Here is a 26,138-nt window from a genome sequence, read left to right on the forward strand (position 1 = left end):
CGGGCCCAAGCACCGAGTAAACTTCCCACAGGTCATTGCACTGTACAAAAGAGTACTCCCAAGGAGTGCACAAAAAAAGATCAGGATGTTTGGGGAAGTATGTCTTCCTTTAATAGTTAAAGGGGATGGTCTTGGTAGCAGTGTCCTTGATGAGCTTTCCTCACCACAGCTGCAAAAAGTAAGTAATGAGACCTGGAATGGATAAGGAGATAATCGAAACTATACACTATCAGGTGAACTATTTCAAAATGGCGGTTTTAGGGTGCACCAGGTGAACCAAACTGTTTAGGCGTTCCGTTTTTATCTCTGAATATAAGATTTGTGCAAGAAGTGTATAGAATTGCACTCCTTAAAGCAGGCCTGCAACTACAACATGTATGTGTGTGCCTTTGATTCATGGGGATCCTAAATATGTTTTACAACTTTCACCAGGAGCGCAGTTTCAAGTTTACATTGTGTGCACACAATGGGGTCTTTGTAACCAGCTCTTTCAAACATAAATGAGCCCAGCCGCACATCATCGTATACTGCACTTTGCAAAGTGCTGTATCACATGTCTCTTCCACAGTTTTGGACCGACTGTTGTCTTAAAAGTTGAAGAGCTGGAGCGGCACTATGTTTCTACCTTAGACAGTAGTAGTAAGTGGTTCCTAGTCACAAGAACTTTAAAGGCGTGTGCTAAATTTGTCTAGAAAAGTAGCAATAGTTGTTGGCATAGCTAAAACAACATCAAAGAGCAAAATAGAAACACAAATGAAAAAAATACCCAGGCACAACACGAATAAGTATGTTCTATGTGCAGGCTACATTACAGCCTGCGTGGAGAACATGACCACTCCTCGAGCCCCTGGTTGAGCGCCATGTCACGGCACTCATCAGGGGAGCCTGGCTGCCTGGTTCCTGTTCTGAGGAGAGACGACGGAGAGACGCAGTGGTAAGGTATGTTTTTTTTATTTCTTTATTAATCCCCTTCCCCCTTCAACTCCGCCCGCCACTCCTGATATATGCCAGCCGCTACTGTTCAACGACCACAATAATGCACAGTACAGTGCAATATTGTAGCACAATACACAACAGCCCAAAATACAATAGTGTAAAACAAAATGCTGCATAACAAATATGCATAAACATTTTTGAGACACATTCTCTAGAAACGAGATTTCACAATGTCGTGGTTAAAGGTGTTTGCACCAAGCACTGCCTTACATTACCATACAGGGCATGAAATAGTCCCAGACAAAAATGTTCTGTGATAAGACACAAAACCTTAAAATGTTTGTCATTCTTCTAAACTCAGGTAACCCTATTAAAGTAACTCCTGCCTTCAACTCAAGTCAGGCCACTGCAGTGTAAACAGAAACATGCACAAATAGTAAAACAAAACCTTTTCAAGCCAAGAAGCCCTAATGCTTTCTGTAGTGTCTCAAGTACAGTTGAATATGTATTTTTCTTGCGGACTATTCCAAAAGCCATCCCCCAGTCTATCAACTGGGGTTGTCATGTTACACCCACTTCAGATAAACAATTCCTTAATGCATTAATGTAGGAACCAACAGGTGAGAAGTAACCAATTGTAAAGCAATAGGATCGGTATTATATTTCACTTGCACATTTAGTAGCTTGATCTCTTTGAGCTGAAATAATTTTGGGATAGTTTCAGGAACTATGGGGGAATATGCGGCAAGTGCAGCACATTCATAATTATTCTCATGGACACTTTGGATGTGTACTGCATAATACCGGTCAGTCAGATATTTATTGAGGAACTAGTATAATACCTAGGACCGGTTTCGCCCTTATAAGAGCTCATCAGGCTGGTATAGCTTGATTACATTGGCACAGTGCTTGCAATAAATACAGCTTCAAGAACAGTCTACTTGCTATTCTTCACAACATATGTTATTTATTTATAAGTTTCTTTATTTTAAATAAAGAGCTGTGACAAAAATCTTTCAGATTATGCTATATCAGGAATTGTTATCTAGCAAGGCTTTAACTATGCCAATGTTTGGTAATACCAGACACTGAACATACCACAGCTCTATTTATGCCTAGTCTATGAATAGCCACAGGCTCTGCGTATGCAGAGAATCTATTTATGAATGGGCTCTGTTCAGGCTTTCTTATCAGCATAGGTCTCTGATTAAACCTGCATGTTCATTATGCCAGAGTCATGATAATGCATATAGCTGGTTTTAAACTGGGGTGGCGAAGTGAACTAAAGAACAATGATGGATTCAACCCAGTTCTGTGACTGGGGGTGAGTGTATGAAAAGTTTCAGTGCTCCACCCATCATCTCCTTGTGTTTACTTTGTTCACCCTAAGTTGGCAGGGTATGTCCAGACGTGGGTCCCTTACTCACTTTGCCACTGGATTCAAGCTAGCCTGGCTGATGAGGGGAGTACCCCGAAACCAGTCCCAGGATGCTTGTTTCCAGTCCAGGGAAGACCTGGCTTGGCAGTTCGGGCTGGACTGTTCCCATGAGGCACAGGGTCAAGACTGATTTGAATATAGCTGGGTCTGAACTGGGGTGGCTAACTGAGCTAAAGAACGATGATGGATTCAACCCAGATCTGTGACTGGGGGTAAGTGTCTAAAAAGTTTCAGCGCTCCGTCCATCATCTCCTTGTGTTTGCTAGAGTCCTGGTTATAGCAGAATTGAGGCTATATAATTTCTCTAATTGTACCACTGCTCTTTTTCATAATGTAGTTTCTGAGAAAGTGTCTTATAAATTACTTTGGCAAATTTACTTTAAATAATTCACTCAGAAGTGAGTTGAGCTTCCAAAGGAGCCACATTAGTTTGAACTATATAATCTTGTTTCAACTATAGAATCTTACTGGATTTTAATTGTACTGATTATTAAAAGTCATTAGGTGATTAAAATACTCGACTGGAGACAGAGAATTGAGTCTTGGATCTGGCAACTATCTCTTCCTCTGCGATAATCTTGGTATTCAATTAACCTGCTTTATTTAATCAATTTTATCATATATAAATTTTCTTAGCACCCACAATCAAGCAATGGCTGAGAAGAAGTCAACAGAAGTCTAACATGGGAGTTAGACTCGGACCCAGAGAGAACAGAGCATCTTAGAACTCGCTCCTAGCCCTAAGCACCTAACCCATTTGACATGAGTACTTCTCAGGAAGTCAACACGTGCTGACACCTTTGGGAATAGATGGAAGAGTACTAGATAGCATCTCCTCTTAGTACAGTGTAAGGACAGATTTGTTTTATTTCTGATGAAAAGAGACTTAGACTCTGTGTCAGTTTTGAGTTGCATCCTGATCCTCGAATTTACTATTTTCTTTTTGTTATGCCGAATTACTTACATTTGTAGAATTGGCTCTGTATTGATTTTCTTATATCTTTATATGTTAGTCTTACGATGTGTGTACATCTTATTATTTTTGGCCTTATAATAAATTAACAAACCTAAAGTCAGAGTCCGTGGTACTTTCAGGTATGCTATTGTTCTCATGTTGTGAAATGTTTTTCCCCTCCATCACTGTTTAGTTGGTAAATAAAAGATCCAGAACACTAGTTGCTAGAAGGAAGACAGGGGTGCAATTTAGCGTAATCAAATGGTAGCAGAGGATGGTTTAACCCTAAATAGTGAGGGGAAAAGAGCAAAACAGGGCAGAGTAGGAAGAATCGACGTCCGGATGTGGCAGTCGGAACATCGGCGAAGAGTGGCGGGACCTGGCAGGCGTTGACGGTGCAGCGGAAATAGAAGAGCGGCGTGAGTATGAAAGGTATTGTGAAGAGTGTTAGATTGCGGTGTGTTTTATTTGCATGATGTTTGGCGGAGTTAGAATGCATGTTGAGTGATTATGGTTATTGGTACTGGTTCGAACACGTGCCGATCAGGTAATTTTGGTGAACGGGCTCAAGAGAAGTCCAAGGTCCCGGGATAGTATTGTACTGTAATTGTCCGAGTAAATTGTGGGAGTCGTGAAGCGCTATCGACTGTTCACTTGTGTTAGGGAACTTTGTGTGAGTGCGGGAATCACTTGTTGCAAAACACCTCAGGTACCGGGGGTGGTTCGCAATAAGTAAATGACCAACGCAGGTCAGAGGTCATAGCAGATGGGTGTTCATGTGTGAGTGTGCTATCGATCTTTTAGCGGACAGACAATTGCTTGTGATTGTAACTGTAAGTTATTGTGACTGTGATAGGACCAGTTACTTGGGTAATAAGTTTGGGTTATACAGTTACTTGTAGAAGTGAATGTGTGAGCGAGTGTACAAAGCGAAATTGTAAAGGAAGGTGAACCGCTGCAAAGAGTGAGTAGTGACGTCAGGGTGCGCCGCGCTGGGATTGGTCGGTTGGTGTAACGCCGCTCTGAGATTGGTTGCTTTGCGTTTGTAATTGACTATTGGATTGTGGGTTGCAAATCAATCGATTGTCAGATGCCTTGCTTTCGGGTTTTGAGAGATTTGTGCAGAGGTGACAGAGGGGTGGTGACTCGGGTTGGAGAGGAAGCTCCACCGGACGATACCCCTGCACATTATATGGCAACGAATGTGGGTTTGCATACTATTGTTTGGCCTCAGAATTGGCATAAAATCACAGAGAAGGAAGGGGAATTGGCTTTCCCTCGTTATGGGTCATTTTGTATGGAGGTTTTGTACCAGCTAAGGGGGGTGATGGCTGCCCTTAAACCTCCACCTCGACCCACACAATTTGAGGCTTTAGACGCTTGGATGAGAGCTGCATTAGCAAAGAAACAAGAGACATCACAGGGACGAATGAAGAGAGCAATGAAGGCATATCAAGATGCCAGATGGGATGCACAGCTGAAACGATGGAGAGTAGACACGATAGAAGGAGAGCGCTTGTATCCCTTTCGAATGTGAGCAGGAGAATCAGAGGAAAAGAGTAAGAAAGATGAGGATAGTGATACAGATGATAGTTTTCTGGACAGGCTTTTAGCAGAACGACCTCCACCTTGTGACTCCAAAACAGAGACAGAGAGGTCGCAACCACTAGAGGAGACAGCGGGAGCAGGGCAGGTGGGATTAGAAGAACAGCCACCTGGAGTCAAGAGGCAAATAACTATGGTACGGATCCCTGCAGGGTCAGGGGGAATAAGATACCCCAATTATGAACCGACCCAGTCTGCAGGGAATATGCAGTTACCAGATTCCCTGTCAGTGCCAGTTACCATTGGACCAGTAGTCCCCATATATACTCCTGATGAGAGACGGAATGACAGTCAGCAATACACCAGTGACAGAGAAGAGACAATATCTGGGGGAAGCCTTACACAAACGGAAACAGGGTTAGGACAGGTACCCGTGGCTTATAGTACTCCATTACCTGCTACTGCAGATCCATTATGAATAGATAGTGGGTCAGAAAGGAGACCAACAGGAATGTTGGCAAATTCTAGGCCAGACCTCCGAATGTGGGTGCAACCAGTGAGAGAGTCGATGTTGCCAAGGGAGGAAAGGACGACGGCAGAGCCGTCCAGGATACTGTGTGGGCCGCAAGTTGTGTGTGCAGGTAACCACTGGAAGAGTAAGAGCTGGGATAGAGTAGACCGTTCAGCAGCAAAGAGGGTAGAAGGAGCCATACTGAGGAGAACACAGGGTTATGATAGAGAAGAAGCAGGAAGGGAAAGAAACCAGAAAGTGTTACAGAGTGCAATAAAAGCGCCAATGTTGGATGTAGTTCGATTGAAGGTGGAAATCGATGAAGTGGTAGAAGGGAATTTGCCACTGGAAAGAATTGAGACATATGACCCAAACGAATTGTTGTTTGTAGCGAAGGATATTACAAGAAAGGCAAAGCGGGCTTATGATGCCCTATGGCAGTTAGCACGAAAAAATGATGTTGATTTGACATAGACCAAGATGATGCATGGTTCTTGCAGATTAAATTATACAGACAAGGAATTGGAGGAAAAGCGAACTGTAGGGTTGAAAGCTCAGATTAGAGAACTGGTAATAGGCATGCATGCTTGGAAAGCATTAGACAGATGGGAAGAGAGGTGGGCCAAAAAGAAAAATGTTAAGACCGGAATAGGTACCTCCTCACCTCAGGGGGAAGGGATAGAAACCACTGGAAATTTCCCTTTAAGGGAAGTGCAGTATGGAGGATATGCACACGTGCCATGGAGCAGAGGTGATTTGGCTGCTTTTACAAATGATTTTCCTCGGCTGAGGGAAAAACCTGCGGAATGGTATAAGCAGATAGACCGGTTTGTCAAGATCTCGAAGGTGTCGTGGATCGATTTGAACACTTTGTTTGATATAGTGGTCCCAACAGATTTGTGGGCTGCATGCAAAATTGCTGTTGAATGGTAAAATTACAGAACCACCTAGAGATTCTGTAACTCATGGTCCTTCACCTGAGGTTATGAGGAAATATGAGCAAGTAATTACTTGGTTGCAGTCTAAAGTAGCGCCGCAGATTGTGGATTGGATTAAAATCGATTGTACGACTCAAGAACCTAAAGAATCAGTGCATGTTTATTATGAACGATTGCTATTGGCATTCAAACAGCATAGTGGATTGGATACTATTGATCAGAAGGATATGGGACAGTTTGTCTCTAAATTTGTGTTGGGTTTGAAATCCGATATTAGTCTGATGATACAGCACCACTTGATATGTTGGCAGAATAAATCAGTGGATAAAATTCTTCGGTACGCTAAATATTGTAGCGATCAAGTGGAATCAGCACAGAACAAAATTGAAAGACAAGGTGATGTTGGCTCAGTTGTGAAGTTCAGACAACATGCAGGGGGTTGGAGGAGGTATAGGTCGATGCAGAGGAAGCGGCCGAGGTATGGGTCAGCAAATATCAATTCAACCAGGCCAGAGACGAGGAAGAGGTACAGAAATGAGTACAAGTGAGTGGGTGGCCACCTGCCATTATTGTCACAAACCGAGGCATTGGAAGCGCGAGTGTCGCTTGAATCCTGCTAATCAGATTCCATATGAGGGAGAGGGACATATGAGCGAGACTCTACAGACAGTGACGAGACCTAGGTCCATGTGCGGAGGTTGTGAGCCACAAGTACAGGTGCCACAGCCTCCCAGAATACCCACATACAATCAGACATATCAACAGATGCCATATTTTGAAATACGAGATAGGTACGATCAATCTCAGGGCCCTCTAGAGTACCAGAGGGGGGTGCAGAAAGAATGCCCTCTCGATACCATATTGGAGGTAGACCAAAGTGGGCCGTTTGTAGACGCAGATGTGAATGGTTATCCTGTTACCTTTTTATTAGACACAGGAGCTTCGCGTTTCACAGTAAGAACAGATGTGGTCCCTAATCTATCTCTTTCTGGACAATCGATGCAAATAGTAGGTGTCAGTAATCAGAGAATGACCAACCCGTTAACAAATGCATTACCTGTCAGGATAGGGCCGTTCAAGGATAAGCACCAGTTTGTGGTATGCAATACAAGTCCGATCTGTCTCTTGGCCCGTGATTTGTTGTGCAAATTAAATTGTAACATCTCATGCACTCCGAGAGGTGTGGAGTTGCAGACCTATGATGACAATGCTGATTTCAAAATGGCTAATATGATCATGTGCGCAGAACTGTTTGTGGTTCTTACAAAGGCAGAATTGCCGCATGATTTGACAGACTCAGTTGACCCGAAAGTGTGGGATTTCACAGGTGAAGAGATAGGGTTAATCCGAGGTGTGGAACCTGTAAAGATACAGGTGCGACCGAATGCTTAATTTCCAGGCATTCTTTTCTATACCGTTACACGAGGATAGCCAGTATTTATTTGCATTTCGGATGAGCGACCGTGTCTTAACATGGTGTAGAATTCCACAAGAGTATACAGAAAGCCCCTCCATTTTTAGCCAGTGCCTGAAAAAGAATCTCGAAGTACTGGTGATGCCCCAGAAATCATTTCTGGTTCAATATATAGACGACCTTTTGGTCGCCTCAGAAAATGAAGATGCGTGCAGAATCGATACAGTGGCTTTGTTAAGCCATGGACAATGGACACAAGGTGTCTCCAAACAAATTACAATACTGTCTATTTGAAGTTCAGTATCTGGTACATTGCATTGAGAAAGGAAAGCGAAGAGTGTCACCAGATCGCATAGAGGCGATCTTGCAAATGGGAACTCCAAAAACACAAAAAGAAGTTCACATGTTTTTGGGTATGGTTGGCTATTGTCGACAGTGGATCCCAAACTTTTCCTTACAAGCAAAGCCATTGTTAAGATTGACACGAAAAGACATCAGTGATCCGGTACCATGGGATGAAGAGTGCTTGAGAGCCTTCCATGAGTTGAGAGAAAGCATATGTCGTGCCCCAGCTCTTGGAATGCCAGACTATAATAAAGCGTTTATGCTCTTCTGTTGTGAGAAGGAGGGATGTGCATTAGCGGTCCTTGAATAGACAAATGGGGGTGCCCATAGACCAGTGACCTATTTTACAGCTACATTAGATCCAGTAGCTTCTGCGTTGCCCAGATGTCTGAAATCCGTTGCTGCAACTGGTGTCAGCATTGCAAGATGTGAAAGCATAGTGATGGGTCATCCACTGATTGTATATATGCCACATTCAGTAGAACTATTGATGACAAGAACGAAAACCCAGTATCTTATGAACAACAGGTTGACCAAATATGAGCAAGTCATTTTAGCATCTGAAAATGTCACGTTAAGACGGTGCACTACCCTGAACCCCGCTACATTGTTGCCAGTTCCCCAAGAAGATGGAGATGAAAATTGTGAAGAGAATGACTGTCTGGATGTCACTGAACTATCTACCAAACCCAGACCTGACATTGTCAATGAACCTTTACCTGACTCTGACTTGATCCTTTTTGTTGATAGTTCATGTCTAAGAGACAATGAAGGGTACCTAAGAGCAGCATTTGCTGTATGTCCATCACCGGAGTAGTAGAAGCTGCCTGTTTGAATAGAGTATTATCTGCTCAGGTAGCGGAAATTATTGCATTGATACGTGCCTGTACTATTTCACATGGAGTCCGATTGACGATCTATCCGGACAGCCAATACAGGTTTGGTGTAGTTCATGATTTTGGTCAGCTGTGGTCTCAAAGGGGATTTTTAACATCCTCAGGGTCTCTGATTCGAAATGGTGAATATGTGTGTCAACTATTGGACGCTTTGCAGAAGCCCAAGGCCATAGCAGTTGTAAAGTGCGCTGCTCACAGAAAAGGAGCAGACTTTGTCACAAAGGGCAATAATTATACTGACGAAGTAGCTAGTTTCGGTGCCATACATGAATGTGGTTTTAATGAGCAATATACAGGAGAAATCACAGAAGAGACCGAGCTCAGCATGATGTTAGCTGTAGCTGATACATGGGATGAGGTGAAACAATTACAAGATGAAGTCTCAGAGGAAGAAGCTGCTTCATGGGTCAGAGCAGGCTGTGAAAAGAGAGATGATGGCATCTAGGTGTCAATTGATAATAGAGCAATACTTCCTAATTGTTTGTTGAGCCCTATGGCAAGGCAGATTCACGGAGCAGTTAATCTGGGACGAGATGCCATGGTGCGAATGTTCAGGCAGACATGGTTTAATCCATGCTTTCGTGTGATTGCTGAAGAAATGTGTCATAGATGTGTTATGTGTCAGCAAATGAATGCAGGGAAAAGAACTGTGGTTACAATGAGTCACATTGGGAGTTCAGGAGGTCCCTTTAACAGAATACCATTGGATTTTATTGAAATGCCAAGATGCAATAGGTTAAGATATGTTTTGGTGGTGGTGTGTATCTTTTCACGTTGGGTTGAGGCATATCCAACTCGACGATGTGATAGTCTCACTGTGGAAAAATTGCTGTTGCGGGAACCTATCCCACGATACGGATTTCCGACCTCAGTGGAAACAGATAGAGGAACTCACTTCCATAGTGAACTCAAGAAACTGTTGTGTGCTGCTTTGAACATAGACCAGAGATTGCATTGCAGCTACAGACCGGAAGCATCTGGTCTAGTGGAACAGGTAAATAGCACGATCAAAATGAGAGTGGCTAAGGTGTGTTCATCAACTGCATTGAAGTGGCCAGATGCGTTGCCACTGGTCCTCATGAGTTTGCGTAGCACTCCTGATAGGAGAACAGGGCTATCTCCTCAAGAAATATTGACAGGGAGAGCTATGAGATTGCCTATGGTACCAGCAACCGCATTGATAAATATCAGTGATGATATGGTGTAGGACTATTGTAGAGGACTGGCTGATGTGGTTAATCCTGTGTCCCACCTGGTCGAGGCTGCAACTGCATCCACCTCGAGAGATCTGCTGCATCATCTAAACCCCGGAGACTAGGTTCTTGTACGCAAGCACGTGTGGAAGAGCTGTCTGGATGCCCGCTGGAGAGGACCATATCAGGTGATATTGGTAACGAATACAGCGGTGAAGTGTGGAGGACTGCCACACTGTATTCATGCTTCCCATACCCGCAAAGTTCTGGGGTCTGTAGAGGAATCATCTGTTCCCCAAGTTGCCCCAAGAACTACTGCATCTGAAGACGTACCGGGAGAACCAGAGCGTGAAGAAAGACAACTGCCTGCGGAGGAGCAGAATACAGAGTCTGAGATTGATGACATTGCTGAAGTATTCTGTGAACCAGACTAGAGTGAACGGCCTGGAGCAGAAGGAACAGACAAAGAGGAAGAGCAGAGAGCAAGTGCCAGATCAGAAAAGTGGCCAGCAAGAAAAGAAAGGCTGAACATAAGACTTGCATCTGAGAAAAATCTTGCTCCAATTCCTGAAACGTCTGAATCTGAACAAAGTGAACAAGAAGATAATCCGGATGATCTAAGACGCTCAAGAAGAAAAAGAACACCATCCCAGAAATACGCGTTTCCTGAGTGGACATATCTGGTTGCAGAGACCGAGGAACTCCGGGAGACTGGGAACTGGAACAGTGAGCTACGGCGGGGACACCCTCTCGATTGATATTCAACTGTTAGTCCCAGGAGTTGAAGCCTTTGGAACCCTGACTTTGCAAGTCCCGAATCCACCCAGGTTGAGTGGACTGCGACTCTTGATCCTTAATCAAGTTGTTTTTCCTTCTTTTGGTCGACAGCTTACTGCCTTGGAGTTGGGAGAAATTTGTGCTGAAATCCTGCAAATGGTTCTCCAAATACTTGATCTAACCTCATTAGAGATGAAGCTAGAACTGTGATTTGATCAAAGAACTCATTAGGCCCTAGAAAGAAGATAACCTAGCCCCCAGTGAAAGAAGATATAAAATTAGGTCATTTTCATTAGAGAGAAGAATTCAGGATTAGGGCTGACTACTTCTCTACAATAGGCGTAGTATCAATGGACTAAATTCAGCAATAATCGAGTAAAGAAAGTAATCAGGACATTGCAATTAGAACTAAAAGTACTGAAAACAAAACAGAGACTTTCAACGTTTCTTTGGTGTGTCTCATACGGCAGTGGAAACATAGCATCCAAAACTTCTAATCAAAAACAAAAAGGCATTATTGGAACTTTAATAGCGGTAGTACTGCTTGTCATAATTGTGGTGATTGTCACATCTTTGAGTGGGTCTCACAATGATGAAAGGAACGGGGAACAACCTACCCTTACCCCACCTGGTTCAAAAGTCGATATAGAAGATGGTCCATCTATGAAAGATAAGGAAATGATCAAGGAAACTAGTTGCAGAATGCATGTAGATCTGTCAAAGGGTGATTTCACGCTGAATGCATATGCACGCTTGTTGTATGAGTACGTGGACACAATGGAAGTGAAAGACTGCTTTGTGTGTATGCAATTAGCAGCTTCAGTAGAGGAAGGCATACAATACCATCACTTACCTGTGACTTATGGAATTACATGTAGTATATTATTAAGTATGTTTTACAGCAAAGCCCATTTTGAATATTATTTTTCGAATTATGATGTGGTACTCTCTGAAGTGCCAGTCCTAAAATACATGAACAAATATGATTATTACAAGGAAGTGGAGCGCATGTCTAAGTACTTTGTACCTACCATCACTCTAGATACGTCCTATGCACACAGACACAATTTAACCTGCATGTTAACTGACATTGAAAAGAAATTCGTAGATCAGATAGAAGATCGACATAGGCAAACTTTGTTTCGTCCAGATCTGAAGTATAAGGTATTGCCATGGACCAAGGAAGAATTAGATCACAAAGCAAAGGGGAGCTCAGGACGCATAGCTTTAGACTTTCAGCAGGAAAGTTGTGCATTAGACATCCGTACACATATTACGATAAAATTTTCGTGGGTGAAAGCGATTGTGAACATGTTTTTCTGATTGAAGAATCAATACAAAAAGCACTATTGGATAAATTGACCATAGTGCCTAATTTATTTTGTTTGTGGTAAGAATGCTTATGTAAAACTGCCTAAGAATTGGTACGGGACGTGTTATTTAGCTATAGTGTTTCCTAAGATATTTCATGTGGATGATTTGTGGCCCTTGGAAGGAAAAAGCTCTCATTGGGGAAAACGTGGTGTAAGTGCTGGAGAAATTATTGGTGATGTGTTTGGTGCCATGATACCTAGTTTAGGTGTGGTTTTGAATGATGTAAAACTTCAAAAGTTGGCAACGATAGTGGATAAACTCTCCGTGAATACTGCACAAATCCTATTATTAGTAGATGGTGAGATAGTCTTGATAAGGGCTATGGTTCTTCAAAATCGTCTTGCTTTAGACATCCTATTAGCAAAAGCTGGAGTAGTCTGTAAACATTTGAGTGTCCAACAGTGCTGCACTTATATTCCAGACAATAGTCGGGATATAAGGAAATATATTGCCAATATTTCAGATCTCCATCAAGAATTAAGAAATTTGACATCAAGAAAATGTCTTGAAGAAACGAGAACAGCAAATGGAAAGACAGTCATTACCAGCATCTTAAGGGGTTAGAGAGATTTAGACATGGACAGCAAGCCACATCTTCTGTTTAGGTCGGTCTATTCTACAAGGTGGACATTCTGAAAGAGTGTATATGGTGTTATGACACTAGTCCTAAGAGGGGGGAACTGATAGAGCGCTCTCAGTACTCTATTTTGTATGGGTGCATTGTAGTCACAGTTGTTGTGCACCTAGGTATAAACATATGGTTTGCAGTGTTTTATAATCATGAACATGTATTCATTTGATTCATTTACTCATTATTTGTAGTGCAATTGTATCATTTGTGTATGATCATGCCTGCATATATAGAGAGCAGGACAGTTATAAGCATATACTATACTTGATTGATGTTTAAATTGCCCAGTTTCCTAGGCCCAAGACTGTACTTGTTTTGTACCTCCTTGGTTTCTCAATAATTAAATAATGAAATGCATGTTGTTTTCAAGAAATAGCAGTGTTCTCATCCTACTGCAGGTATCGGAATGCCAACTTGTTATTTCCAGATTGGAGAAGATACAAGGAATGCTTTGAAGACAGTTGGAAGCGAGAAGGGAGGGTATCTTTCGTGTCTGGCTGCTCTGTGAATCAAGGTTACCAAGCCGAACAAAGAAACTTAATTAGAAAGCGTGAAACTTCCCATTTAGAAAAAGTTGCGATGGAAAATTTTACCTGGATGAACTAAGAATCGAATTCTATATTATATGATGCGTAGGAACAGAGCCCCAAACTTCTGATAGCTTTCGGAGAGAACAGAGCATCTTAGAACTCGCTCCTAGCCCTAAGCACCTAACCCATTTGACATGAGTACTTCTCAGGAAGTGAATACGTGCTGATACCTTTGGGAATAGATGGAAGAGTACTAGGTAGCATCTCCTCTTAGTACAGTGTAAGGACAGATTTGTTTTATTTCTGATGAAAAGAGACTTAGACTCTGTGTCAGTTTTGAGTTGCATCTGATCCTCGAATTTACTAATTTCTTTTTGTTATGCCGAATTACTTACATTCGTAGAATTGGCTCTGTATTGATTTTCTTATATCTTTATATGTTAATCTTACGATGTGTGTACATCTTATTATTTTTGGCCTTATAATAAATTGACAATCCTAAAGTCGGAGTCCGTGGTACTTTCAGGTACGCTATGGTTCTCGTGTTGTGAAATGTTTTTCCCCTCCATCACTGTTTAGTTGGTAAATAAAAGATCCAGAGCGCTAGTTGCTAGAAGGAAGACAGGGGTGTAATTTAGGGTAATCGGTACCCAACCACCTAAAAACTGCCAAGTTGAGCATTACTTTAACAATTCCACCTCTGTTCCATCTGAAAATGGCAGTTCAGCGGTCATGGACAGTAGCCCCACAGTAGCTGGGCACTCAATTAATTTCAGTATTGGACCAATTGATAACATTTTGGATCAAGTGCTGACATCCCTGATCCTTCCTTCCTAAACCTAGATTCTGACTCAGTTTTAACTCTATTCCTATTTATCAGTCAGGGACCACAGATCATATGGCAGTGGTAGACTAAAAACAATGTAACATACCATATCCCCTACGTGCCTTTGACAAATTGGTTGCAGACTAATCTCCTGAAGAGACACCTGAGGACAAGGATGCCTTTGCTCTTTCACTTGATTTACAATAACACATATGACTTTGACCATCAATTAACCGGTTTGATATATTCTTTTAAAATACAAGTGTTTCATGTTTTCCTATATTGTGTATGCATCATGATAATTTATCAAATGTGTAATAAACTATAAATATATGCTCCAAATATACTCTGATGATATTTGCTGCATAGTGGTTAAGCTGCCAGCAGAAGATCAGCAAGACGTTCTCCACTTGAGCATATTGTACACTTCGAAGGCAAAACACTTCATGTTATTGTGCATCAGTTCCCTTTTTTGTGTGATCACATACCATGTGTTTGATCAGTGACTGGCTTACATTTTACAGATAGATGAACTCTCTATGATCTTGTCAGAATCAAAATAAATGGGATTGATTCTTACAGATGTTACACATTAAAGCTTATCTGACGTGTACAAAAGAACTCGCATGAAGATTTTCATGTGAGTAAATCTTCTGAAAGATGCTGGTGACAAGTGGTTCAGTGCTAGACTGCTATTTGGACTTGTGGCCACCCACAAATCTACATGTTTAAGGGCAATTACCAACTCCTCCCCAAACCCATGCACTTGCTGGAAAATCTGGTATATTTACTAATGACAAGGTTAGGAGACACATTTTTTCAAGGTGGTAAAAAACAACCGCCTCCCAAAAATAAGGTGAGGAGTAAGAAAAGGATTTCCATGGAGGGTTAATGTTTTCCCACTGGAGAAAAAGGAAGAAAGGTTTTAACAAGAGAAATTCCTCATGTCAAAATGGAAATCACAAATGTTTGTTAGGAGCACACTGACATATGTTTATATTGGTACTAGTGGCGGTATGGCAAACTGAGCTTACAGCTAAATGTGATTCCTTTAGAGCACTCCACCCTACAGTAATGAATCTTACATACAGTTGTGACTATCATATGGATATGGTTGAACATCTTGCATTTGCAGCAGACAATCTTCTTCTAGCAAACAAACTGTGCATTATAAATTGGTAGCCAAAGGCTTTGTGCTGCACATGGCTGGGTCTACTTAGTCCAGTGGACAAAATCAGCATGAGAATTTGTTTTTCTTGGCCCCAAACATTAATAGGGATTCCAAACCACTGTGTCATGTTTAATTTTTAAATTAGGTAGATAGCGTAACTTCAAAAAATAAAATGAACAAAAAATTCAACCCCTAGAAACATGAAAGCAAAATTAACCTACAAAGAAAATGTATACAGCTAAGTCAAAACCCTCCTAATAAAGTAATAAAGTAAAGTATTAATTGCCAGTAAATCTACAAATCGTAATGTTCTTGAACAAAAGTCTCTTACCATTTCCAGAAGTCCTCTCACATTTCCCTGTCGCTTCTCTTTAGCAGTAATGAGGAAAGAGAGCATGGAAAGAGCTTATGAATAAAAATTTGGTTATTTGCATTGAAACTCTCCTCCGGGGTTTTGATATAAGCATTGCAGTACAGGAATATAATTAACATTAATAGCAGAGATTTTCTATGTACCTGTTAACTCTTTCGTCAGGTACATTTCTATGCAGGTTGCTATTGACTCAGTTGCACTCCAGACACATATGAGTTTGTACCTTCTGGCAAAATAGGGCCGGCCAACTCGAGGGCACCGGGTTTGGGAGAGGGCCCTGCTGCATCATGCAGTCGGGAGACCGCGGTCCGGTGAGGGCCGGTCCTCACCAGTAGAGAGTCACGCCGGGCTGGCTCAGTAAGCATGGGGGCAGAAGAAGCCGAGAGGATTGGGGTTGACTTCCAGTAAGGGATTTTTCTGGAAGTGATCAGGTAAGGGGAAAGTGGTGCATTTTCCAGTAAGGGCACGCACATCAGTGCCACATACGGTGAAATGCTGTTTCTGTAAACGGCTGAAATGCCAGAAACCGGTCCTAGGAAGCTTGTTTCCGGTCCAGGGAAGGCATGGCTTGGCAGTTCGGGCTGGACTGTTCCCATGAGGCACAGGGTCAGACTGATTTGCATATGGCCATGTCTGAACTGGGGTGGCAGAGTGGGCTAAAGAACGGTGATGGATCAAACCCAGATCTGTTGACTGGGTGTGAGTGTTTGATTGGTTCTGATGCTCCGTCCATTACCACCCCCTTTTGTACCGCTTTGTTCGCCATAAGTTGGCAGGGTATGCTCAGACGTGAGTGCCTTGCTCACTTTGCCACTGGATTCAAGCAAGCCTGGCTGAAAACGGCTGAAATGCCAGAAACCGGTCCTAGGAAGCTCGTTTCCGGTCCAGGGAAGGCATGGCTTGGCAGTTTGGGCTGGACTGTTCCTATGAGGCACAGGGTCAGACTGATTTGCATATGGCCATGTCTGAACTGGGGTGGCAGAGTGGGCTAAAGAACGGTGATGGATCAAACCCAGATCTGTTGACTGGGTGTGAGTGTTTGATTGGTTCTGATGCTCCGTCCATCACCACCCCCTTTTGTACCGTTTCTGTATTTGTGGCAACAGTTGCAGAAGGGTCATCTTCACAAGTACAGTAGTGAGGGCTGTGTCTGGTAGCCAGTGGTATGTGACTGTGCTGCATCGGGTTTCGCGCACTTTTGCCCACATCGATGTCTGCTGCTGTTGAGATTATGTCACTGTCTGTGCCGCGCCTGAGTGTTATGTGACCATTATAGTGGTTCTGACGATTACCCGTGCCAGACTGGGTGGCTTTTGATTGTAAGCAGACACCTACCGAGGTTCTCTCCAGAAGGCGCACTGAGTTTACAGCCTCATTTCCAGCTAGGGGTGAGCTGTACGCGTCTTGCGAACATGCACTTATCTGAAGGTGGGCATTATGTATCCATATGTGGCGCATGTTCACACATCACTCCTTTGGAGGTGAACAGCTGAGCTCTGCACACATAGCCTCTGTATACATGTTTTTTTCAGATTGACACCTTGTGTATAGAGAACGCTCCTCTATTGATGGACACTGTGTGTCCACAGCACCCTTTAGAAAGTGAAAGTGAGGCGCATCCTCTTGCTAACGAGCTCCCGGGGACCTTTAGTTATTCATAGGTGAGGACACATTGTACAAATCGTATTTCCAAATGGGAACCTTCAACATTGCAGTCATCTGCATATAAGCATGCTCTGTACACAGAACTTATTCACAGGTGGCGCACCATCTGTGCACAGCGCCTCTCTACAGCTAGGGCACCTCTACTACAGAAGGTGCATCCTATGTACACAGCAACTCTCCACAGAACAGAACCTGCACCGAGAGGGCTCTAGAAAGATAGGGCGCTATACACAGTTCTTCACTGACTCAGAAAACCTTTCCAAGGTGAAGGAGGGCCAAATATGAAGTATGGGTGCTCGAGGTGCCAGGGAGGGGTGAATTGAGATTGAGAGGGGGGTGAACACAAGGAAGTGATGGCAGCTACAACTAGCCGATCAGCAGTGGGGCTTCCCACCCTTTGTGGCACCTACACAGACTGGAAGGAGGGTGGCAGCAGAGGAGAGGCAAACTGGTCATTGCCCAAGAGGAGGAGGTATCCCCAAACCAGCGAGGGCACATGAAGGTTATTCAGACTGGGATAGCACAGGAGGACGGAGATCCAGTCCGGAGGGTGGGAAGCGTGACAGGCGAGGTATGAGAAGCGTGACAGGCCAGGTATGGAGGTCTAGGCCATGCGTGCAGGCGGGATGGCAATTCTTTCTGGTGTGAGTGCAGGCAGGGTAAGTGCATAGTGATGGCGCCAGACAGTGCCGCAGTGTGTTTTGAAATGTACAAATGTAAAAAGTGATGGCTAAAGAAAAACAGAATTTCGTAAGGTATGGAACTCGTAAAAAGCTATATGAGGTAGGGTAGTCTGGTTAAGGACTAAGACTAATGAGGGTCTGTCTGTGCTACATAAGTAGGGACAAGTGCACATTTGCAGGCCGGGGGGTCTTTTTAGTTTGTAATGGTCGTTAGACATGCCTGTTTGAATTGAAACATCCGTAAATAAAGCTAACAGTGGTACCCATAAATTATGTGTAGTTCTCCAATAAAATATACTCACTTCATCGAATGTCTGTTGTGGGAGTAACACAGAGACCGCTCTATATTCATTGTCAGTTATGAGTGTTTTACCCTGGCTTTGAATTTTCTTTGCATTGTGATGTTTGTCATTATTCGTACCAAAGTGCAAAAAGGAAAAAAAACAGACCAAGGCTGAACACAGTGAATAAGTAGAAAACACTTTACCCCCCCCCACACCCATTACAAGGGCACTAGGGTGGTGCCCTTTCATTTCTGATGCTTTGCAGATACTTTAAGATCTTCTTAGAGTTTCTCTATGCTCAAATGGGTGCAATTTCTGATATTTATGTTTCCCTTGTCTGCATTGTTTGATTTTGCTCACGAGAAAGTGTCACTCATAGTCATCCAAATGTCACTCATAATTACACTGAAATTATGAAAATGTCACACATAGCAATCTGAAACCTTGGCAGCTATGGATTATGCGTGCAGGTGTTGGGTTAAAATAATTACGAAATTTACCAGTATTCTTTTGACTAGGGTTGCCACCTTACCTGTTTTCTACCAGCAGCACCGGTAATTTCTCTTCAAAAAGTGGCAACCCTACTTGTGAATAACATGAATAACTTCTTATCAACAAAAAAATAAATACCTTTTCCTAGAATGTATATACTACGCGCAGAGCTTCCGGAAAATGGAGGAATTACCCACATTTTCCAACACTTCCTGCAGAATTTATACCTCGAAGAGTTAGTTATAAAGTGTGAACAGTGAAATCAGAAGGTATCCTAGCGCTACAAATGAAGATTTGTTTGTGCATGCATTTCTCTCATTATCATTTCTTTGAAATTGAATATTAACAACCATCGCCATACTCGGAAGAGAATTCAACAAATGAATAACTAAGGCATTAGTTGTGTAAGGTACATACCCAGAGATAAAACCTTCATATATGAATATCAGACACATCTGTCTTTGTGAATTGTACATGCCCACAGTTGACAACTCCATGTGTGTGGGTTAGACATTTCTGTCTTTGTGATTGTACATGCCCAGAGATGACACCTCAATGTGTGTAGGTTAGATATTTCTGTCTTGGTGAAGTGTACATGCCCAGAGATAACACCTCCATGTATTTGGGTTAGACATTTCTGTCTTGGTGAATTGTACATGCCCACAGATGACACCTCTATGTGTATGGGTTAGACATTTCTATCTTGGTGAATTGTACATGCCCAGAGATGGCCCCTCCATGTGTATGGGTTAGATATTTCTGTCTTGGTGAATTGTTAACGCACAGAGATGACACCTCCATGTGTGTGGATTAGATATTTCTGTCTTTGTGAATTGTACATGCCCATAGATGACACCTCCATGTGTGTGGATTAGATATTTCCGTCTTGGTGAAGTGTAAATGCCCACAGATGACACCTCAATGTGTGGGTTAGACATTTCTATCTAGGTGAATTGTACATGCCCAGAGATGGCCCCTCCATGTGTGTGGGTTGGACATTTCTGTCTTTGTGAATCATACATGCCCACAGATGACATCTCGATGTGTGTAGGTTAGATATTTCTGTCTTGGTGAATTGTATAATCCCAGAGATGACACCTCCATGTATTTGGATTAGACATTTCTGTCTTTGTGAATTGTTCTTGCCCAGAGATGACAGCTCCATGTGTGTAGGTTAGACATTTCTGTCTTGGTGAATTGTCAGTAAGTCACTTGTTTTTAAGTTACTCTTGTACCCATGAGTAAACCACAGACATGGAAAATCCAAGAGCCCATAGTGTTTCAGTGGTCTGTATAGATGCTGCTTTGAGTAAAATCTGTACCTTTCCTCTTGGAATTTGTTGAAAATGGTTTACTTTTTTTCTGAGCAACCAAATTCAATGTAAAATTTCTGTACAGTGCATTGAAGGAAAAGATGGACTATGAAATTGCACATGAATGTTTTCTCTGATTATTTGCGCACAAATATGAGCCATTTCAAAGTCTATCTTGTGTTGATTACAAAACCCCAATGTGACGTGGGTGGAAGGGACTATAGAGGTGGCAATGTACTACTGGGGCAGTTCTGGGTATGAGGCACAGCAATATCAACAGATATGCACAGAATGTGACCATTATTTTGTTAGTACCACGATTTTCATAAAGGTCTCTGAGCTTGAATGTCAGCCATTAGGCTACTTTTCCAAAACTCACGCGGATGATGGCGATTTACAAGAATGTATATAAGTGATGTACACTAAACCAGCAGATTGTCTCTAAGTTATGATTTAGAGAATTTTCAAAAGAATCCTCGTGAATTTTCTACTACTGACCCGGACGAAAAAAGTTAGGGCAATATGGTAGAAATGTCCTTCTCTAGGTTTTCTCTCACCCTTAAAGCAAATTCTGATTTTTATATGATTCTCTGGGAATCCTTGGATTAGTCAGGGACTGGGTAAGCTATATTCACATCATTTTGTGGCTAGCTACATATTTTTTCTAAAACACCCACAAAGCCATCACAATTCCTAATTTTCACTTGCTGAAATTTCAACAGTTTGATGGAATTTCTGCATCCGAAAGCCCCATTTGAGAGAGTAAAATACCACCAATGTTGATTCTGTAAACAAGTAGTGAAATTCTGCCTTGCAAATTGGTATTTTTGTGAAATCACAGTGGAGGAGGCTGCATGTAAAGCTTTAAGATCTGGGATATGTACGTGGAGATACGTTGTTAGTTTACTCACTACTGGCGTGTCAGTGGGTAGAATGGTTGGGTTTAGTCCAGTTGATGAGGGTGCTAATATCACAATACCAAACTCCAAAATACTCATCAGGAAACAGAGTTCATTTAATTGGGTGCAAAAGCATCTATTCGCAAGCACTTCTAGTTGGTCAAATGGATTTTCTACCTATGTTGGTTTCCATATTACAATGAATTTAACAGGCTCCTGCAAAACCACAGTTTTTCAACCGATTGTTTGCTCCATCTTGACATTACAAATTAAAACAACCACTAACAATGCCAATAGGTCTAGCCTTAAGGAATGCTGTTTGGAAATCTGAAGCACTGCACGTAAGTAGCATGGCAATGGGTATTTATTTGGGTGGAAGCAAAGAACTGTGGAATGATATTGGTTAAAGTTAAAAGGTCAAGTGACAGTTGCATTTTCAAGCCAAACCTAAACACCTATGTGTAGTTTATTGGCTGTCCTCCTGCCATATGTGCTGCTATCAGAGAACAAATCCCATACATTATCTAGTTATTTAAGACACTTTAGCAGTATTACAATATCTTGTGCGACCCTAAAAGTTCAAACTCGGGAAGCTGGACAAATAAACAAAATTACAACTGTGCGGAGTGCAAGCACTTATTTTGGGGTAGCACACATCTTTTCCCAATGAAAACATGTACTACAACAGACTACCAACAAGTGGGCGGGGCCAAAGCCCCTCTTCAGTGATCCTCACATAACTGTCCGTTGACAGCTGTCAGAACAGCCCATAAAAACACAGCCACCACTGGCTGGATTAGAAGGAATAAAACCCGAAACAGCAGCAATTCTAATCCGGCCTTTCTAAAAATACACTCAATAATACTGCAGAATTAATCGCAAAGGCAACCTGACTTGCTGGACTGATGCACAGCTCAAATGCTATCTCTAGTGTGATGTGCGTGTGTTACTTGTTCACAAACAGCAGCGTACTCATTGTTGACTTGCTAAATGGGGAACCATGGGTGAAGCGGCTCTTCCTCGTCACACTGGGTGTTGAATACCTGGCAGTTTTGTGGCCATAATTTGGTGCGCTTTATTTAGTTCGGCTCCTGGAGCCTCGGGGACTTCACAAACAGAAACGCAGAAAACAACACGGCAAATTGTTCTTCGAGCAAACAGAGCCACAAAGGGAGAAGGCCCGGCACTGGGCAGCTGAAAGGCAGTGGAAACAGCCTGAAAACATACCTGTTGCATTATGAATGGGCAGAGTGCGCTGTAAATAAAAGACACTCTCCTCTACCATTGTAAAACCTGCACAGACAACCTTTCAGTATTCGTGTCAAAACCTGCTGTACACGTCACTGTTTTTTTTAGCAAAGAATAAAACTGTTTAGGCATAGTTACGACTTTTCATTACAAAAGAGCGACCGTACACTTTTTCTGTCGCCTTCAGCGTAGGGCTGACGAGAAAGTGTCAGAAATGAGTGAAACGCAGTGCACTCACTTGTTTCCGCTGCGGTTGTCTTGAACTCCATGTCTGCCGGAGAAGAGGTGACGGCGCCGGTCAGTGAACAGCGCGCGGAGCCTGCGCACGCAGCAGTCAGACCTCGGTCCTCCTGTCTGATCTGAGGGACAGCGCGGGCCTTTTATGTTTGCCTCTTTGTAAGTCCACGGTGCCTGGGTGTGTCTTACACGGGTTTTTGCTGTGGGTGGAGCAGGGATGCAGTCTTATTTTTAAAGCATTTTTGAAACACTTGCAAACCCTCGCGCATAATATGCATCCTCACATTTACTTAATGACGTGTTTAATGGGGTTGTAGTCTCGGTAAAGTCACTCAGCTAGTGCGATCTGCCGCCATAGAGGCACAGAGCAGGGACTGTATGCAAAACGTCAAGACAAAGGATCAACATATAGGCCATTAATTCAGTACAAAAGGTTAATTTTACAGACAGCTATATGTAGGGCAAACAATACTATAACAGTAAGTTAATAGACAGAAGACACAAGCACAAGTCAAAGTATATTTATGCTTTTTGTTTGTATAATAAATACACAGTTGTATTGAGCATTATATGGACTTATTTACAGATTAAAAACTAGCAAGTATTTGCAAAAAAATCGACTTCTGCCGAAAGAGACAGTTACCACACGATTCTCCTCTTTTATGCTGAGTCTCAGACGCAGTGTTCTTTTGATAAGCTTGAATTTCCAGCTCATAGATTCTTATAGTCCATAGACAGAGAAAGAAAAATAAAGTAACTGGCAATTGCACATTTGAAGGAGATAGTGTTTGTGTCAATGGACCAAAGCCCATTTGAGTAAGTGTAGAATGCATTATATTTACTAAAAATGATGCAAGAACAATTACACTGCCAAACCTAAAACAAGCATTGGCATAGCCAATAGGTCTCCCCTTTGGGACCTTATAAGGGTTTAGCCATGCAACAGTTGATGTTGTTGCACCAAGGATATTGTGCTGTATAACTAAACACTTATAAGGTCCCAAAGGCGAGACCTATTGGCTATGCCTCAGTGTCTCACAAACAAGCACAATGTGACGCAACAAACTTGAAGCTCTCTCAAAATAACAGACGTGGGACTCGCCATCTAAAACACGCGGTATTAATATTGAGGGGGATCCAGGGCTTGAGTCGGGGTACCACGCATGTGGACGGCATCCCCTCACTTATTTTGCAGGGAGCTCGATAACTGGAGCAAATGGAGCCACACATTCACTCTTTGGCCTCTCTGGGGCGAGATCGGAGCTCACGCGCTGGCTTCTCTGATGCAATCGCATCTAAGGGGTGAGCGAGGGGAGGCAATGAGTCTGATGGTGCAAGCCACCTTTTGTGATGTCACTTCCTGTCGTGATGTCAACGTCCCCCACTTCTTTTTTTAGGACTTGTGCCCTGGGGGGATCCACCGTTCACACTCGGGGTTACTGTTCCTGTGTCTGGGGTTTGTCTGTGTAGGTTTTCGGGTGCAGGTAACCTGCTGTCCGTTTTGTCGTTATTTGAACACCAAAGGCAGAGAAGAGTTGCACAAGTGGCAAAGAGCACTTTATTCCTAACTGGTAGATGGGGGAGGGGCATTGGCTGAGGGTGACACCCAGGGTCGGACTGGCCTGTAGGGCAGTAGGCAGCGCCCAGGGGCAGGTCTGATATGGTGTGGGCCGGTCACTGGGCCTGCTTTATGTCTGCTGGGCTGGGTTTTACGGTTAATTTCCCTGAAATTACCAGAAACATTGCATGCAGCAAACGCAAATGCATAGATACCATGCAAAACACATGTATAACGTGTCTTTACAAGTTCTAAAATGCCATTTTTGCAAATGTGGGCCACTTTTTTTATTTTCGCTTTCTCATGCTCAAACATGGGCCGCTTTTATTTTGGTGCCTGGACTTATTTTCTGTCACACTCCGACCCTGGTGAAACCAAAGAACGCCAAAAGGTTACCTCGAAAGAAATTGGAGCCTGGTACAAACACTTCCAGGGCACACAACATAGGGACGCAATCACGGGTACGCAACATCCTGGCACAGAGCATCCATCCCACTCCAGGGGTCAGCAGCATCCTGGCACAGATTGTGGGGCTGATATCCCTGGCAGAGGCAATTCTATCAAAGCACAATGTACATAATTTATCATCACAAACACACATGCCCGCACCTTCTTGGGGGTTTAGCTCGGGTGTCGGCACATGAAGCCTATGTACCTACGAGCTGGTGTCTGGACAGGGCAGGCTTCATGTGCCGACACCCGAGCTAAACCCCCAAGAAGGTGCGGGCATCCTACGCCTCAAGCTCATGGAGCATAGTTAGCTCCCATTTTAGGTCACAATCAAGAGGGCATACCAAACTCACTAGTCATAGCCGCTACCCCCAAATAGTTTAGGAGGCGGTTTCTCTCCCCCTTGATTTGTGAGAGGGCCAATGGTACCCCTCTCACACTAATACGTCCGTGCACTCACTTCACACAACCTTCACTTCTGGTCCTGAGGAAACGCCAGGGATCTCTTAGACCAACAATAGGCGTGAAACATGTCGACCTCAGCATAGTTACCTGGGCACATTGCGCTTCCGCTGGTAACTCTTTTTATCCTGCCAAGGGTACCTCATCATTAAAACTCTTCTTTTGGCAACCCTTAGGCAGTTTTAATACGCACTGCACGCACAACCTTCACTCTTCACAGAGGACTTTTACCCACACACTCACATGCACCCACCGGCAGTTCTCTAAAAAGATCTCCGCCAAAGAGACCCTTCGGGGGACCCGTAGGGCATTGCACCGCCGGCCGAACGAGGAGCAACTGCCAGATGATGAAGCATGACATCCCCCGGGATGTGTGAGAGCAACAAGAGATGATTTGTGTCTCTCCCCATCTCTATCACAAAGTCCCTGACCTAGTACCCTTCTTCTTCCCCCTTCTCCATTCCTTTTTCCTCTGACTTTGTAGTGTGGGTTGACTCTCTGCAACACTCACTCCGGAACAGTGCCCCCCCTTTTGATTACCACAGAAATACCTGAGCACACTGTTGGCTGGCATGCATACATAGCAGGGTAAACCGTATTGTGGTATTTCAGACACGGACGCACAACAGCGGCCCCTGCATCCTGGGATATACTAGAGCAGGGCAAGCCAGATCACTGGCTCTGCCTCGGCTCGAGGTACTAATGGGACTCTCAAGCCCAGAGAGAGCCAACCTTCCACGTGGCTCCTGCCTGCCTCCCACTCTCAAACCTAATGCGCCAAGAAATAAAGATCGATCATTTACCTTTAATGTAAAACAGGAGAAAGAGATACCAATCTAATAGCCGAGTCGCACAGCGTGAAACTAGAAAACCCGGCTTCACCGATTCACCAAAAAGTGTGATCCTGGGGAAATATTCTATATCTCCGTACTTTCTCTTTTTTTCACTATCGCATAAGAGAGCATCTTCAAATTCAGGGTGTGTGCTGTACAAA

The 26,138-nt window shown here is 43.2% G+C and overlaps 1 protein-coding gene and 1 long non-coding RNA gene across 5 annotated transcripts in view; one reads left to right on the forward strand and one right to left on the reverse strand.

Moving 5' to 3' along the window:
- LOC146822909 (glutamate decarboxylase 1-like) overlaps positions 1-22,951 on the reverse strand; it is a 931,087-nt gene extending 908,136 nt beyond the window's left edge. Inside the window, exon 1 of one of the 4 annotated variants that reach the window (XM_085607065.1) lies at positions 22,676-22,951. In XM_085607065.1, the coding sequence (XP_085463191.1) occupies positions 22,676-22,706 (31 nt within the window). In that variant the 5' untranslated portion in view covers positions 22,707-22,951. Of the gene's footprint in view, positions 1-11,565; positions 11,592-15,811; positions 15,951-22,675 lie in introns of those variants that run through there. The other 3 variants (XM_085607066.1, XM_085607070.1, XM_085607064.1) reach the window with 3 other exon arrangements.
- The window catches only part of LOC146822910 (uncharacterized), a 53,379-nt gene continuing 43,432 nt past the window's right edge, over positions 16,192-26,138 (forward strand). Inside the window, exon 1 of the long non-coding RNA XR_014962094.1 lies at positions 16,192-16,284. This is a non-coding gene — a long non-coding RNA (uncharacterized LOC146822910). The remainder of the gene's footprint in view (positions 16,285-26,138) is intronic.

The sequence above is a fragment of the Triturus cristatus genome, chromosome 5_2 (assembly GCF_964204655.1).
Source record: "Triturus cristatus chromosome 5_2, aTriCri1.1, whole genome shotgun sequence".
NCBI classification, from domain to species: Eukaryota; Metazoa; Chordata; class Amphibia; order Caudata; family Salamandridae; genus Triturus; species Triturus cristatus.